This window comes from Episyrphus balteatus, chromosome 3 (assembly GCF_945859705.1).
Source record: "Episyrphus balteatus chromosome 3, idEpiBalt1.1, whole genome shotgun sequence".
NCBI classification, from domain to species: domain Eukaryota; kingdom Metazoa; phylum Arthropoda; class Insecta; order Diptera; family Syrphidae; genus Episyrphus; species Episyrphus balteatus.
Window position 1 is genome coordinate 81985605 of NC_079136.1, and position 19034 is coordinate 82004638.

Here is a 19034-nt window from a genome sequence, read left to right on the forward strand (position 1 = left end):
CATAAAAGGTAAAGATTTTAACATTTGTAAGATTTTACAAGGGAAAAAATATGTTATTAAAGAATTTGTACACAGAAAATTATTCAAGAAAAATAGATTTTGAAATAGTAGTAATATGAAATAAACAGAAAAAAAAACTAAATATTTACTGTATTTACTAAAAAAAAAAAGATGAAAACAAAAAATTAACTTCTTTAAGATTTCTCAGAAGTTGAGCTAGTCAACAAAAGTAATGAAAATAAAATAAAAATACTATAAATAAATTAGCCATAATGTTGGCATAATAGTAAAATTTGCGATAAATATAAATACATTCATTAAAAATAAAATTAATAAAAACAAAAACACTTTTTTAGATGAAGCAAGAGGTCGAAAAATTAAACTTGAACAAAAAAAAAAAATTAAATAGATTTGCAAGTAAATTTTTTTATTAGAAAAAAAAAAGCGAATAAACAAAAACCAAAATAAACGTAAAAACTTAAATAAAACAAAATATGTAAATCTTACAGAGATTTTTGAGCTTTTTGGGGTAAAAAAATACCAAATTCCGAAAAATAAAAAGACAACATTTTGATCTTAAACTACATTATTTGTAAATTCACATAAGTTTTTATTTATTTGAGTGCAAATATTGAATTTTTTAAATTTATTTACATATGTATGTTGAAATTTTAATTTTCTTCAAAAATCTTCTCAAAAATATATATTTACAAAACACTCGAAATATTTAAATTCTCCTCAATTTTGCAATTTGACAAAGTTTGTGTCTTATATTTATTAATTCAAAAATAAATTACACATTTAATTAAAAAAAACATGATAAAAAACAGTACTCAAAGAAAATATGAGATGTCTTGAGTTAAAAATAAAAAAATGGAAACTAATAAATAATAATAAAAATTACAATTTACATAAGATCCTTAAGTAAATATAAATGAAAAATCCAAATAAACAAAAACAAATTATTATAAATAAAATCCACGAAAAAATTATTAGAATTTAAAAGTTTGTTTTTATTTAACATTAAAATAACTGCCATATTTTTGTTCACAGCCAATCAATTTTGGAAGTCCACCATCAATTTCAGGAACCAATACATTTTCCATGCCTATCTTAATTCAGTATCAATAAAACAGGTTTTCAGTTTCTTAGTGAAGCTACTTTCTGCGAAGCACAAAGTCTAGAAACCATTTTTGCTTTATTTACAGATTTGAGTTCACAGCCCTATGCATTCAGGTAAAAAAAATGACAAATTTGTTTTTGTCAGATTTTCGCGAAAAAATCGTGGTCTGGCTGCTGAGTTACTCGCATCAATATATTTTTTTTTCTTTAATTCGGAAGCAGATATCTGCGGACCAAAGTCAATGAAGAATTTTTGGTTTACAGATTTGAGTTCACAGTGAACAGGCCAATGCATTTATGTACAAAAATTACAAATTTATTTTTTTCAGATTTTCGAGAAAAAATCAAGGTTAACCCCTTGCCGAAAAAAATTGCATTTTAAGAAATTTCCTCCAAATTAATCGAGTGAGACAGCAAAGAAAGGTCTTTTACAGCCTTATTTGTAACTGAAAACCAAAAGATTCTTGGAGGTCTGGCTGCTGAGTTATTTACATCCAAATATTTTTTTTTTTTTTTCTTAAATTCGGAGTAAGATATCTGAGGACCAAAGTCTCCAAAAAAGATTTGGTTTACAGATTTGAGTTCACAGTGAACAGGCCTATGCATTTGTGTAAAAAAATTACAAATTTATTTTTTTCAGATTTTCGAGAAAAAATCAAGGTTAACCCCTTGCCGAAAAAATTGCATTTAAAAAAATTTCCTCCAAATTCATCGAGTGAGATAGCAAAAGAAAGGTCTCTTAAAGCCTTATTCGTAACTCAAAACCAAAAGATTCTTGGAGGTCTGGCTGCTGAGTTATTTACATCCAAATATTTTTTTTCTTAAATTCGGAGTAAGATATCTGAGGACCAAAGTCTCCAAAAAAGATTTGGTTTACAGATTTGAGTTCACAGTGAACAGGCCTATGCATCGGGGTAAAAAATTACAAATTTATTTTTTCAGATTTTCGAGAAAAAAAATTAAGTTTAACATTTTTCCGAAATAGGTGCATTTTCGAAAATTTCCTCCAAATTCATTTAGTAAGATGTCAAAAGAAATGTCTCTTAAAGCCTTATTCATATAATACAGTCAAATAAGGAGAAAAAAGGGATAAATCTCGGAATGAATGTTAGTAGAAATTTTTTTTGCTCAATATCTTCCTTTTGCCATTCTATAACATATCTCAAAAGTCTAGAAAAATCTCATGTCCGCTTGTCGCGATTTCAAGGTCAAATCGCGAAATGGAGATTTTCAAAATTAGCAAAAATAGGCTATGGTATTATATACACATATGATACATGATTTCAAGTTATTTTTTAATGCTGATTCCAAAAAATCTAAAATCAAGACAATCTGACGTCTCTGGAAAAAGTTATACCTGTTTTTCATCTGTCAACTCATATTATTGTAACAGTTGCAAACTTACTACCGGAAAACCCTTAAAAGTTATGGTAGATGAACCAAATTTTGCATGAAGATTTTAGAATCCATCATTATTAAAAATCAAAACAATCCATTACAAAAAATATATGTACCTACGAAATAATGGTATTTTTTGATGGAGGGGCAAATTTTAGGATATGCACTAAAGAAGATTCTGGTTCATCTTAGGAATAAATGTTAATAGGCTAATTTTTTCATTTTAATCTTTGTTTGGATATTCTTTAACTACCCTCAAAAATCTTAAAAAATCTCATGTCCGCAAGTCCTAATTTTCTTGGTTTGAAGATAAGGTGCAGATTTTAAAAAATTGAAAAACTACACTTCAGATATTTGTGTCAGATCAACATGAATAAGGTGCTTTACTTTTCAGGGATGGTCAGGTTGACTTGTTTGTGAGTTTTGTTGGAATAAGTGTTAAAAAATACCTTTAAATCATGTCGCTTATGTTGGTATACATATAAAAATTTAAACTTTTCTTATTAATTTTTTAAAATCTGCACCTTATCTTCAAACCAAGAAAATTAGGACTTGCGGACATGAGATTTTTTAAGATTTTTGAGGGTAGTTAAAGAATATCCAAACAAAGATTAAAATGAAAAAATTACCCTATTTGCACTTATTCCTAAGATGAACAAGAATCTTCTTTAGTGCATATCCTAAAATTTGCCCCTCCATCAAAAAATACCATTATTTCGTAGGTACATATATTTTTTGTAATGGATTGTTTTGATTTTTAATAATGATGGATTCTAAAATCTTCATGCAAAATTTGGTTCATCTACCATAACTTTTAAGGGTTTTTCGGCAGTAAGTTTGCAACTGTTATAATAATATGAGTTGACAGATGAAAAACAGGTATAACTTTTTCCAGAGACGTCAGATTGTCTTGATTTTAGATTTTTTGGAATCAGCATTAAAAAATACCTTGACATCATGTATCATATGTGTATATAGTACCATAGCCTATTTCTGCTAATTTTGAAAATCTCCATTTCGCGATTTGACCTTGAAATCGCGACAAGCGGACATGAGATTTTTCTAGACTTTTGAGATATGTTATAGAATGGCAAAAGGAAGATATTGAGCAAAAAAAATTTCTACTAACATTCATTCCGAGGTTAAACCCTTATTTGACTGGATTAATAACTGAAAACCAAAAAAACAAAGGTTTTAAATGTTACTTAAAAGTTTATTACTTCGTTCCATTTTAGATTATAATTTAAACCTAAGACTATCTATTATCTTAAAAAAGAGAAAAAATATTTACAAAAATATGTGATACAAAATTCTGAGTATCTTGATGAAATTTCGATATTTTTTTTATAAAATTATGCAAGAAGAAACTCTAATTAGATACATTGTATCTTTCAAAATAATTTCGATTATGAAATACAAAAAAATGGTTATTATCAAAAATGATTCTTACTTTTAACAAACTAATAATATCTTACACCTTGATACTTATAATAGGCTTCTAATCTAGCTGTTTAATCAATATAGAACATCTCTCTGGGAACATGTTTCAAAAGTTGATTCGCCAATTGACCAAATTCATGGGCCAATTTCTTTTGTAATTGTGGTCGCATAGCATCAACAACCAATCTACCATTATCACGGAGAAACAAGTTTGTTGCTTCAGCTAAAAATAAAATGATATAAAATATTATTACATATTCAAGAAAAAATTTTAAAAAAAATTCTTACTTAAAATACGATTATTATTGAAAGCCTTCGAGATACTCATTTCAATGTTCTTCACATCAAGTTCAATATTAAGTGCATCGACATGAAGATAAGTGCCATCAGGCTTTTCGCTAGTCGAAACTTTTCCAGTCAGCTTGGCAAGGACACCATCTTAAAAAATAATCAACAAACATTTATTGTTATTTTAAAATTAAAATAATTTTTTTTTTTAATTACCAAAAATAGAATGAAATTCTCCTCCACCTGAAGCTGGAATGATGAGTAAAACTCCAGAACTGGTATACTTGGATTCAATTCTCAGTTTTGGCATAGCAATTTTTGCCTCGAAAGGTTCTCCGTTTTCACTTAGTTTCATGGACTTGACTTGGAAATCACTGGCACCAAATACTTCCATGTTCTTCAAGGTGATCTTGTATCCCTGTGGGCCGTCAGTCAATTGGAGGGATAATGAGTTCATTTTGAATGGTTCCACTGATGGCAGCTAAAAAATAAATATTCAGAAATTATATTAAAATTTTATTGTTTGTAGTTACAAGGATGTTGAACGTAAAGATATAACCTCCTACCTCGTCATTTAAAAAAAAAACTTCCTTGGATTTTTAATGTGTTTTTCTATAGGTATCTTGGGAACTTATTTTTTATACAGAACTCTTAAAAGAGGAGCCGAAGGAGGTGGGGTGATGGAAAAATCTCAGATTTCATGTGCCATTTGCCACTTTAGAAACAAACTAGACCAGACAAATATCACTGGTCTGCAAAACTTAACTTTTTTTTTATCCTTCAAATAATTTTTTGATATTATGAAAGATTAGACTTTCCTGAATCTAAATCTGGTTTCAGAAAAATTCTATCAGGTACCATTTTTATAAAAATGATTTTTGAAAAAAGTGGGTAGTTTCTAAAAAATCAACCTTTTAGATTTATTTGAACTCGTGCAAAATTAAAACTATTTGTAGCATTGAGCTCAAATTTGGAGGACTTATTCCTCGTAATATAGTTTATCGATTGACACCAAATATGTCCTTTTACATTAATGTTTACTCATATTTTAAAATACTGATTTATAAAAAAAGCAGAAATATCGAAATCCTTTACTTTTTATTAAATCCAACATGAACAAAAACACCTTAATTAAGGAAAATGTAAAATATCAACGCCGATTATATTTAAAAAGTCAAATATGTAAAGAAAGCCATAATAAAATACATTAAACCAAATTTTTACGTGTTTTGTAATTTTATATACTATTTATCTGTTTAGAAATATCTTATTTGTAATAAACCATTCGATAAACTGCCTTGTAAAGCTTCAGATTTGTTTCTCCAAGAAACAAAAGTATACTTTTCTTATAGTTTTTGATGTGCTGAGTTAGAATCCGAAGTCAAAAAAATTCTATCACGTGAGGATTTTAAGATATTCGCATTAAAGTATCACAAAATCAAGTTTTTTCTTAAAAAATCTCAATTAAAACTACTATATCTCACAAACCAGAGCTGACCGAAATTTTTTGAGTTCGGATTCAAAATCAGCACACTAAAGTCCATTAGAAAAGTATTTTTTTGTTCTAGGAAGAAAGCTATATTAATTTTTAGAGATCAGTTTTTTGTTATGATAACATATGCCAAACCTAATAAACTTACTTAAATTAAGATATCTCGGAGAAGAAAAGAGATATTGAGAAGATTGAAACTGAATTTGAAAGAAAAAAATAAGTTATTTTATAAACTGTAACAATTTTAATTGAAAAATATTACATTATGCCAAAATATTTCTTCGAAAACAGCAAAAAAAATGGGTTTTTGAGATTTTCTAACGGGAATATCTAAGAAACGTGACGTGCTAGATCAGTTCTGACTTTGGATTCAGAATCAGCATACAAAAATCCTTTAGAAAAGTATAGTTTTATTTAAAGGAGGATTTCCTTGCAGACAAGTGTATTTGACTCCGGATTTTTGTGTTTTTTTTAAGGGCTCGAGATTAATAAACTGTTTAATCTCTGTTCTCATAGCACTGGGTGTCGCAGAATATTCGAGAAAACCAACATGGACTCAGATAACTACCTCGTAGTAAATTGATTTTCGGATGCGAAAAGAAATACATATTAAAGATAAGAAATCAGTTAGCTTTTATTCCAAAAAAAAACTTTCAGAAGTTTTCCTAAGCTCATTTCTCTCAATTTTTCATATATATGTACTTTTCCATAGTCGAGTCATTTATATTAATGCTGTAAACTAGAATCACAACAAAAACATTAATGTTAAAAAAAGGAGCCAAGTTCTCCTATGTTGAAATAATGCTGGCACAAAAAGTACTGAGATGTAAAAGTGTACCAAGTTCTAAAGTTTGGGTTCAAATTCGTATCAATAAAATTTTGATTGCTAGAAATTTCAAACTAAAATTTTGATTGTTCTCTTGACAATTTTTCTTTTAATTACCGATTTTTAAAGTTATTTCAAAAATTGCCAAGTAAACAATCAAAATTTTAGTTTGAAATTTCTAGCATCTTTGGTGTGGAAGTTAGAGGGGGTTCGAAAATGGCCTGAGTTGTTTCCTGTAAATAAGGGTGTAGTGCCAAAGTTGCTAGAGAACTTGGCTGGGCACTACCGTGCCCCTTGAACAGAACTGATTAGAAAGCAGCTTGGAAACGAATCCTAAAAAATAGTTAAACCATCTACACTACACGAAGATACATAGCATGAGCAGTTTGGCCTAAAATGATAAAATTACAGAGTTGAGAAAACATTATAATTCACAAAAAAAAAACAATTTCACCTAAAATATTTTTTAGTCTGCTTCAGATTATTGGTTTCTGTTGTAAACGAAACATTTTTAAAAATTTTTATTGGCGTATCATTTTTGTCACAGTTTTTATAGTACTAATTCTGAATTTCATCATTTGTTTGTCATAGAGCAATCGTATTGACATGATTTTAATTTAATTAGATTCAAAATCAAAAAATACTTTGCTGAAAGGGCTTTTTGAGAATAGAAAACTATAATAATCTTTCAAAAAAAGTTTTTAGTGTAGTTTTTAATATATTGATATTAATTCTGACCGTTCGATTTTTCTGTCCTATTTGATTACACTGTTCAACAGAGTGCTGAGCTCTAATCCAAAATCAGAAAAATTCGATCACATTACGATTTTGAGAAATTACCATGCGAAAACATCTCAAAAACAGCGTTTCTGGAAGTTCAAAGTTCGATATCTCGAAAACTTGGCACATAAGAGCCATTCCAAAGCTAGATTCAAATTCATAAGATAGGCCATTAGAAAAGTAGCTATAATTTGGTTTATAGATAAAAATATTTCTCGCCAATATTACAATCATTTAAGGAAAAATCGATCTTAAAAATCGTTTTTTTGTTTTTTTTTTTCATTATTTTATGAAATGAAAGTGTAGTTTTTCTACAAGGTTTTAATACAAATATTGCATTTTAAACTTTGCAAAAAATTTTTGGTAACTTTTTTGATTGAAAAATAGGCTTTTTTTCCAAATTAAAGCTGTCAAAAATCCAAAAATTAATATTTCTCTTACAAAACATTTAAAATAGATAAAAAAAAACATAACAAAGCAAATTTTGACCAGATTTTGTTAAAATTCAACAACTTTTGTAAAAGATAAAAATAAAAAACCAAAAAAATCGTATTTTTAAATTTTTTTCTCAATATTTTTGAGGTTATATAAAAAAATTGTTTGAGTAAAAGTTGTAGATCATTTTGTATTTAAATTTCTTCGACAAGAGGTCTACTTTTGACAGAACTCTTAACAAACGACGATTTTTTACACCCACCCCACTTTTTCGACCACCCACCCCTTTTCCCCCAATTTGTTTGTGGGCAATTTATTTTTTTCCTTTCTATACCATTTATCCTAAATTTTTCCACCATACTTATGCTGCTTATAATTTTTTCAACTTTTGCCCTACGAAAACCGGATTGGCACTGGTATTGGTAAGAGCTATTCACTCTCATGCCAAAAGTTCTATTAAGGATTTAGTTTCTCTCCGAAAATGCGAAACTGAAACAACATTAAAAATAGCTATTTCTGGTTTAATAAACAACTTTATCTTAACATCTAATTCTTATTATTATATAACTTTGATTTCTAAGAGGTAAAAAGTTAAATAAAAAAATATGAACCAAAAAAACACGTTTAAATTTCAACTTTAAATTATTGTAAAAAATAATATTAAAATATAAATTAGAACGACAAATAACAAATAATAAAAAATCTTGAATTTAGTCATGGCATGTGTGTGTGTTATTTAATTTAATTTAAAATGCAAGTCCCAAATCTTTTTAAAAATATATTTTTTTTTCACATATTGCAGATTAAAAAAACATCTAAAGTGTGAATTATGTCACTACTGCGGTGATGTGAATAATGCATAACAATAAGAAAACAATAAATATGCAAATTAGACAATAGACATGAGGGAACATTTATTTTGTTAAGTTAATTAGACATTTTGTTGCTATTTGCTATATACATACAAGAAACATTAATTGTGTTGAGCGCGCAATTTGTTGGTAAATTAATTTAAGAAAAAAAAGAAAAATAGCAATTTTACAGTTGAATGATTTGTTTTATGTAAGAAGCTGTGATTTCCCGATTGCAAAAGATTTAAAAACTTTTGTGTGCTTAATGAAAACGTTAATTACACTTTAAAAGAAACTATTAGAACGAATAATTATAAGAGAAAATTGCATTAGTTAAATAAATATAGAGGAAATCATATATTTTCAATTACTTTCATACGTCAATCAAAATGCATGTAGTTGGTGGTGACTGATGAGTCTGCTGTTGAAATAATTATTATTTATTAACCCTTTCGGACCCAGCGTTACTCTTATGTAACATATTTTTAAAAATTCTTAAAAAATATTCCATTAAATAATTTTTTAGGTTTCGATGGCTTAATTGAAAGATAATAATGCCTAGTTACCTACTGGATTATTACAAAAAGTTAGTCAAATATCATACTTTTAATTTTTTTTATCGAAAAAGCGACTGAAATTCACATTTTTTTTATATCAAAATTTTGTATTTTATTTTCATGATATAATATCAAATGGATTTCGTTTTTGTATGCCTCTTACTTTGCAAGGCGGTACTAAAAGAACAACAGTTAGGACTATTTAATAGTGAAACCTTGAAGTAAGCCGTTAGCCGTAAGCTATTCTTAATTTTTGCAGGAGGAATGTGCTCCAGCACAGGTGGAGTCAATTCCAAAAAAAAATAATCCTATGGAAGTTTATCCAGGAGGGGCAATTTTCTAAAAATTTGACAAAATTTGGAAAAAAAATTACTTACCACACTGCCAACAGGCTCAGGCGAAACTGAAGAAAATAAGTAAAGTTTATTTATTTATAAAGTTCGTGGGTGCAGACTTTATCACGTCAAAAAAAAAATCGAAATCATTTTTTTTTTATTCTTTGTAGTAAAATACTAATGAAGTTATAAATGTCGTTTTCGATTGGTTTCACTTAAGGATTCACTCATTTTGAAATCAAATAAAACAGTTTGAATCACTTTAGCTCAATTCTGAAATTTTATATCGGTATTGGTGAATTATCAAATAAAAATGTTTAATTCATTTAAATATTAATGATTTTGAGTGAATTCTGATTTGAAATCAAGAAGAGAATTTCTCTTCTGAGAAGCATTATTTCTGTAATTTTCGTGCTATCAAAACACTTTCTGAATACTTCCGGAAGCTTCTGACCAATCGAAAACGACATAAAACTCAGTTCTTCGAGTTTTTGAGAAGAAAAAAAAACAAGCTGCTCTCTTATAAAAAAAACCTTTATTTTATGTTTTTAAGTGACTGGACTTTTTGGTAATTTAATTTAACATTAATCTTTCTTCTATTATTTTATAAATATTCAGAGTTGTTAGAGAATGCAATAAAGTGACAAAGAATTAGACTAACCCTCAATTATTATTAATCCTTTTTTTTATTGATAAAGCCTAGTACGCAGCTGAAGCGAAACGAAATTTTCAATAACGAAATCTTGAACGAAATTAATTTTGCTTTATTTTTGCTTTGAAACTTATTTTTAGATGTTTTTTCTTAAATTTTTGTATTTGTATTTTTATTTAGCACTGATTTTTTAATCGTCAGTTAGATTATCAGAAGAATAAATGTCAATATAAAAAAAACTTTAATTCTTAGGAATAAGATTTATCTGAGGTTTATCTGACTATTGAAAAATCGGCCCTTAGGTAGATATTTTTACTTTGCTATAATATCCGATGATATATTTTCGATAATATGTTCGCTGTTGAATTTGGAGACTTTAAAATTTTTCGTTTCGCTTCAGCTGCGTTCTGCGTACTAGGCTTAACGCCTGAAAAGTGACCTGTGAATTTTTCTTACTATATGCCTAGGTGTCGGCCTCCTGATGAATTCTAGCTGTAAGAGCCTTAACACAATCATCAACACTTAAAAATGTAATTTTAAAAATTCATCGAAAAGTTCGAGAAATTCGAAAAAAATGTGTAAAATGTTTATTTTACTTACTGAACCGAAATACATTACAATTGAAACAAATTTTTCCAACAAAACTTTAAAAACGCTTGTAATAAAAAAATTTTTAAAAAAATAGTATGAAATCACCCCCAAAATGTGTAAACTGAAAATATCTAAAAAACTAGAGCTCCTAGAAAGCAACCAATGTGATTTTTAGGCTTAGTGTGCCTAAATGCATTAGGTTCAACAAAAAAATTTCTTGAAAATGTTAACAAACAGTTAAAATAAGCATAACTTTAAAATTAGTACGAAATTACCCCCAAGATGTGGAAAACTTAAATATTTCAAAAAATAGAGGTCTTAGAAATAGGTATATGAATGTGATTTTTAGGTTTACTGACCCTAAATACATTAAGTTTAATATACATTTTTCTGGAAAACTCTAATAAACGCTCAAAATAAGGAAAACTGAAAAATTAGTATGAATATTCCCCAAATATGAAAAATTAAATATTTTAAAAATTAGAGCTGCTAGAAAAAAAACCAATATGATTTTTGAGCTCACTGGACCCAAATCCATAAAATTAGATATACATAAGTCTTTCTGGAAAATGTTGGCCAGTGTAATGAGAAATTTTTTTTCATTATTAAAATACAGAATACACAAAAGCAGAATAATGGAATACAACATTTCTGATGCCTATACAGAATTTTGGCCATGCAGCATTTTGAAATTAAAAAAAAGATCAGCTGATAGGTATAGCATTGCATGGATGACTAAATATCAACACTGAGGGCACCGAGTTCAAAAATAGTGGAAAATAATCACGAAACGAATCCCAGCTTTAAATTAAAATCTCTTTTTTGCAACTTTACGTTACAAGTCAAAGTGTCAATACTCTTAAATATTTCTTTTTTTTTTTTTTTGTCTGCATGTTACTTGTCAGTTGCCACCTTTTTCACTTTCTGTCAATCGTGTTGCTACTTTGCTAGTAAACAGTCAGAGGAAATTATGTAACAAGTAAAAAATCGAGAAACCAAAAACCTCTTGCCCAGCCAGATATTTCTATCCCCACGAGAGCTAGCTAAGTATGTATTATGCATATATACATTCAAGTCTTACTATAGTCAGTCTCCATTACCATTAATTGCATTTTCCCCAGCTATATTTGCTCAATTTATTCGATTCTGCTACAAGTGTTGGTTATAATTATTTACAAACTTATCCATGACTTATCAACGCAGACAATAACTTGGAATAAAACTTAAACTCATGCGGTGCAACTTTGCGATTTCTTTTGCAATTCATCGATCTCGCACGAAGTTACGAGATTCATGAATGTCACTGAACTATGATGTAATACAATATTTTTTGTTTGTATTATTCATTGAACTTACCTCAATTTCAGGAATTCCAGCTTTAAGCCACGGCCTCAAGTGCTCCAGTGAACCCTTAAAGCATTTAACGATCTCTGGGTCATTTCTTTTACAAGGTTTAATGTATTCAGCTAAAAAAAAAAAAAAAAAACAAATAAAAATACAAAATTATTACGAGAAATCGAAAAGAGGAAATTGAATAAAATGTAAAACGATCCATGCATCATCATCATCATCAACATAATGGAACAGTAGGTAGATAAACTATCAGATAGTCAACCTTAAACTTGAAACTGTATATTAACAAGGCCAAATGGAAGTAGAGTTTTGTTTTTTGGGTTAAATCGTTTAAATTATGGTTCGCTATAATGGCTTTTTCGAACTTAATGCAAATTGGTGATCTTGACCTTGCAAAGATTGGCATGCGAATTAAGTCGCCGAATTACATGGAAACTTGTTTTTGAAGGTAGTGAACTTATACCGCCGCCTGTGTTTTGAATGTTTGTTTTCATTTTTTTTTTTTTTTGTGGACCGGCAAGTGATCAATGATAAACGAGAATAAGCATATTGGAGGTAAAGACCTTCTGCGTGCTCTAGAATTGTTATTGTTTATCTTGATTTTAAAGATTTTATAGACTCTAGACGGACATAACAAACAGACTCAATTAAATGCAAGTGGAATATTTTAAGTGCAACAATATTTTGGAGAAGTTGAAGGAAGACTAAAAAACAAGTTAAATGCCCGAGTAGGCCAGACGTAAAGATCCTTAAGGTTAACAATTTTTAAGTGGTTTAATATTATTTAATGACATTGTTCACATTGGACTCATTCTGACGTCTCTGTGTTCCTTTCCTAACCTCACTTTCTTCTGACTATGAGTAAGCATTTTTTGGAAACAAAAAATAGTTTTCTTCATTTCTGACTATCTTGTATATGACTTAACCGATTCAATGAAAATAAAAACAAAAGACATTTTTGAATTCTTAAAAACTAGTTTCATGAATGTTTTTTTAATTATTTTTGTATGTGCCAAAAAAAATGTATCTCTAATGGCATAACAATTTTTTTTTATAAAGGTTTGAGATTTTTGTATAGATTCTTAAAAAAGGCTCAAACTGTTATATTTTTGTTTTGTTTTTGCAATCTAGTTGTGCATTTTATAAACATAAAGCTAAAAAAAAATGGCAATATTAGTGTGGCATTATTAGTGCTCCGATTGTTACAATCTTTTTTTGTTTAAAACGTCATCGGTAGTTAAAAATATTTCAATCTCTATTGGTTTAAAAATGCCACTGTTGCCGTATTGTTTTTTTTTTTTAATTTAACTGAAAATTTTTGTTAACAAAAAAAAAATTGTTTTCGAAATTTTTCCTCAAATTTCATAAATTAAATGATACGAAAAGATTGTCTAGGTACTAGGTCTAGGATTGTCTAGGTCTACGATTGTCTAGATACGAAAAGATTGTCTGGTAATTTAAGAAAAAAAAATATAGTGAGGAGCAATCTTCCAGTTTAAGTGATATACGCATTTTTCTCACAAGTTGACTTCAAACACAAAAAAAAGTATTTAAACACAACGGCAACGCCTACAATATTTCAATACGTATTTTTAAAAAAATAGATATACTTATTCCTATTTGTAAAAATAAAATTAGTTAAGTTGATTGAAGTGCTTTTGAAAAACTGGTCCTCAAACTCAGAATTATGAAAAAAATATTATTGAAAAAATGTTAACATGTTTTTTTTTTTATTTCGTAATAAAATATGGATTTATTTTTCAAAATGTTTTGGATATATTTATTTTTATTTGAATTCAGAAAAGGAGATGTCAATATGTATTATGTACAAATTATAATAAAAATTAAAAAGTATTTCCTTTTCAAAGAACTTTTTTTAATAGAAGTTTTTGAAAAAAAAATTTAACTTATTTTTTTTTTCAAAGTTCAACATTTAAATATAAAGTAAATTTTTCTACATTAAACAGCCGTTAATGTTGAATGTTAAAAAGCTACATTTTGAAGGTCTTGTTTGTCAAAATCTTACAGAAAATCAATTATTTCAATATAATTTAAAGTTAACTACCATAAATAAATATAAAAACAAAACATAAATGCAACTAAACTGTTGGTCCCGCCAATGCCATTATCCGTGATCCATGAATAAACAACAACAGATGAGAATATAAAACAAGAACAGAGACGACATTAAATTTACTTCACGTCATATGCGGCTATGCATTATTGATGTTTTTTTTTAAGAATACAAATCTTTTATTTAGTTCAAGGCAAACAAGGAAGATGAATTGAGAAAAAAAAAATAAAATCCTTGGATGCGAAAAAAAGATCAGTATCTAGAATTCGAAATGTTGTTAACACGTTGTTATTATTTATTATTTATTATTTATTGTTTTTTTTTTTTTTTTTTTTGAGAACGTCCGCATGAACAAACCATACATAATAAATATCCATACATATGTGATAGCTATAAAAAGGTTAAGGAAAACAAATGACTGCTGGCACTTGAACCTTAATTAAACCGCACCTTTTCATTTCACACTTGCATTGTAACAAAAAGGCACAGCTTAAACGGTCAAAACATATTTTAAACAAATTTTTGTAAGATGATTTATTTGAAAGTGCCATAAATTCCTATCACGATTGACAGAACCGATACTCCACAAACGGAGCACGGAGTCTGAAGTCATACAAATGAGACCTGTGATATTAATTACCCAAATTTAATTTACATAATAAAAATGTTTTAATTTTGAAGTAGAATGTCTTACAAGCAAAGTATTTAACAGCAATGTTATAAGAAAAGGGATCGGATATATTTTTGTTATGGCATTCAAAAGCAAGTTATAGTTGAGCAGAATGAAAATAAAGAAAATATATTCTCTGGAGTTTTCAGTATTACATAATATACAACCATAGGCGGATCCAGGGGGGGGGGGGGGGGGCCCGGGGGCACGTGCCCCCCCCCAGAACTTAAAGTTCATACTTAAAGGAAATCAAACTATAAGAGTTTTAAAAATATATGAATAATAACGAAAGAACTTGAGTGAAACTCTTGTCTATTTGTGGCTGAAAATGCGAATTTTGTTAATTGTTGCATCCCTTTCCCATGAAAAGCTCCACCTCACAAATAAATAAACGGCTATTTGTTGGGTACACACGAATTTTTTTTTTTTCGATTTAAAAAAAAGTGAATTTTCAAAGTGATTTTGGTGAAAAATTTTGATATGGACATCGAATGACATTGAATGATATAAAAAATAATTGTATATGCAACTCTATTTCATACAGAGTGGTTAAAAAATTTGCACTTTTTTCGTTGTTTTTTTTTAACATTAGTGTTTTTAAAATAGCGGAACACGTCACAAAATTGCATAAACTATATATTATAGAACTGCTGGATATGTAGAACAAACTTGCATTTCAGAAGTTTGCCCAAGTTTGCACCCCGAAAATAAAGACCCCTTGAAAAAAAACTCCTCAAAAGCGACCCTTACTTATAGATTTTTATAAATATTATTTTATTGAGAAAATTTCTCCAGGGATACCTCTAAAAATATGTAAAAAAAATAGTGTTCCAAATTTCAAAAGAATCGGTGCAGTAGTTTTGAAGTTATGATGAGCACCGGCGTTGAAAACATTAGTTGTGGGGATAACGATTTAAAGTTTTGAACTCTGGACTAAGACTAAAACGTTCCTAAGGGAAGTATTAAAATACTCATAACTTGGTCAATTTGGCTCCAAGAGACCTACAATTTGAACACAACATTCTTGAGGTATAAAACAATTTAACCCCTTGTAGCCCCATGTGACATTTCTGTAACAAACCGAAAAAGATTGCATAAAAGCTCTACAAACTATTTTTTTTTTTCTTTTGAAGCTTCTAATATTATAATCTTTAAGTATTGCTTTATCGAAATAGTACTTCAAATTTCTAATAAATAGTTTTTTCTAACCAATAGTTTTTAATTGACAGTTAATGTTGCAAGTTGGGTTTTTTTTTTGAAAATAAGCAAATTTTTGTAAAAACTACGAAATTCAGAAAAAAAAAATAGTTTTTGTTAGTAAACCAAACGGGGTTTTATTTTTGGATTTTAGGAAAGTGCCTAAAAATTAATATTAGATAGTTTTTTACTTGAATTTTTGCATTTTTATATAAAAATAAATTATTTAAACTTTTTTTTTACTCCCAAAATATCGAAATAACTAAGTAAATAATGACTTTATTGAATTTTTAAAAAAATACGTGTTTTATTAAAGATAAAGGCCAATCGATTGACTTATTAATTTTTAAATTTACGACCTTGGGTTACAAAAGGTTAATGCAAATTAAAAAAAACAAAACTGGGTTTCCCGGCAAAAAAGTATGATTCAGTTTTTTTTTGTTATTCTGAGGAACTTTTATATTTATTAGAATGAAGTCTTTAGTATTTGACTAAAAACTACTAGGTCATTAACTAATGGTATAATTATGTCCATAATATTGCAAAATTTTATACAAAATCAATTAAAAAACGTAAACATTTTTTTTTTCAAAATTTCATCTTTAAAACTTAATTTCTCAAAAACTATTTGGTGAAACAACTTAAGTCAAAAAATTAAATAAAGAATAGATTACTAACTTTAATATAGCACAGAATTGTACGTGCATTTTCTGGTTTTTTATATTTTTTTTCTTCCGGCTAATCCAGGAGTAAGAGGGTTAGCACTTAAGTGGCTTTTACTGTAACAAGAAAATGAAAATTTTTCCTTCCGAATAACTTTTTGGTCATTTGGTACCTATTTGATGTGGGAAATGTGCCTAAATATTTTTGGCCAGGTTTTAGACCACTGTGGGTCGTTAAAATTTTCTGCTTGTTAGTCAGTCGTATGGTACTTCACTTTATTTCTAACTGTTATTGCTGTTTTTTTTTTGCCAATCCATCCCTTGTGCCCCCCCCAGAAAAAAATCCTGGATCCGCCCCTGTATACAACATATAACTACATACATTGCATTCGTTTAATTCTAAATAATTCTTTTAACAAAATTTAATACCTATGAAGTTTTAGTAGTCAATATTTCGGTGATAGTACAGCTTTGCAATGCAATTTTATGAATATTTTTTAACTTAATTATTGTCTAATTAATTTTAAACATGTTCGCGTAATATAGGTATATGTATGTTCTAATCTTTTGAAGTAGTTTTTAAGTGCAGGTAACTTTAGCTTAAAACCTCCAAAAATGTGTCGGAAAAGCCCTTTTCAAAATATATGCACTTCTTAGATTTTGCAGTTTTTTTTTTTAAATCATTCAGTCAGAAATGCCTTTCCAGTTAATCATTCAATTTGCTGAGAGATTTAATAATTATACAAAAAACATGTGTCACGAATCAACTCCAACTTAACCCCGAACCTTAGATAATCGGAATGTTTACTTTCTTATAGGTCTGATTCACCAATAACTCAATTCAAGCTATTCGATAAAAAAAAAATCTTATTTGGACTTGACTTTGACTTATTTGACTTGAATATAATAATACCAACAGTAATTAAATAAAACACACACATTTCAGGAAACCACAGACTAAAAGATCCGTAAAGGCGTTACAATTTTTTTCCTGCTATTAGAGACTTGGGTTAAATATAAACTTTAAATAAAATCACGTCTAATCATTATACATTTCCAAAGCTAATATACCTATTTGTTAATTGATGCTAAATTTAAACTAAAATAAAAGCAAAACAAACACATTTTGCTATATATATTTCCTCAAACTATTTTTAAGTTATTGACCGTTTAAATATGACAAAAAACATCCGCAATCAGTCATTCCACTTCAATCTTCTTCTAACACAATCAAATCGACCTTTAAAGCTAATAAGTACAAACAAAATAAAAAAAAATAAAACAAACTTATCGTCTTAATTATGCGAACCGTTAAGCTATCGTACTATACTGATGATGAGTTTAAAGATGCATGATGGTCAAGTCATTAACAACATCACGTCTTGTTTAAATATTTTTGTCCCTCAGTACAAAATTAAAAAAAATATTCCAATTTTGCAATACCAAGAAAAAAATAATTAACCAAAAAAAAAGCAAAAGTGTCAAGGGAACCGAAATTAAGAAAACAAACCACAAACACGCAAGGGCTAGTTATAGCTTTTCCCATGATGCATGCATCTGATAAATATTGGTTGTTAATTTATAAAATAAATTAAATAATTCTTTTTTCTCATCAAAATAAGTAGGTACATACCTACTTAGTATTTAATTATTATACTTTATACATTTACTTCCATGGAGAATAAAGTCGGATGGAACAAAAATACAATGGGTGTTTTTTGTTTTTATCAAAATATAGCATTTAATAATATCCATACTTATATTTACGTTTTCTAACTTTAGTTGTGGATATCTATGAAGCCTATTCAATCTTGATTCTTATGAAAATTTTTGGTGTGTATAATAATCATAACCTTGGATTTTAGTTAACAAAAATCATCTGCACTGCAATTATTGTATTAAGATCTATACCTACTTGAATGGTAAAAATAATTTTTTTCAAAAATCTCTAGTAGTGCTCTATAACTTAAGTCTTCTAAATATTTAAAAAAAATAGAATATTGGTGAATCAGATAAGTAAATACTAAGACGTTTTTTTTTTTATTTTAAGTTTGAATTATGAATTATTTATCAACACTTAATATCTACCTATCTACTATAAAGAAAAACAACGATGTTTATTGTAAACAATGATCTGTAGTACCTAAGCAAAAAACAACAGCTCTATTTTGATCAGATGGAAGTTCCTTTTACAATTTTCGTTTTTTGGATTTTTTTTTCACAAATTTTTAAATTTTCGATCGATTTATTTCATGAAGAAAAAGTGTGAGAACAAAAAATGTTCACCTTAAAATTTCAAATATTATTATTA

General features: G+C 28.0%; 1 protein-coding gene across 1 annotated transcript in view; it reads right to left on the minus strand.

Annotated features, from left to right (window-relative positions):
* Positions 1-3766: 3766 nt before the first annotated feature.
* Positions 3767-19034, minus strand: part of LOC129914878 (uncharacterized) — a 52570-nt gene continuing 37302 nt past the window's right edge. The window contains exons 4-7 of the mRNA XM_055994300.1: positions 12124-12233; positions 4465-4729; positions 4249-4398; positions 3767-4183 (exon numbers count right to left, since the gene is read on the minus strand). Of these exons, the coding sequence (XP_055850275.1) occupies positions 4032-4183; positions 4249-4398; positions 4465-4729; positions 12124-12233 (677 nt within the window). The 3' untranslated portion in view covers positions 3767-4031. The remainder of the gene's footprint in view (positions 4184-4248; positions 4399-4464; positions 4730-12123; positions 12234-19034) is intronic.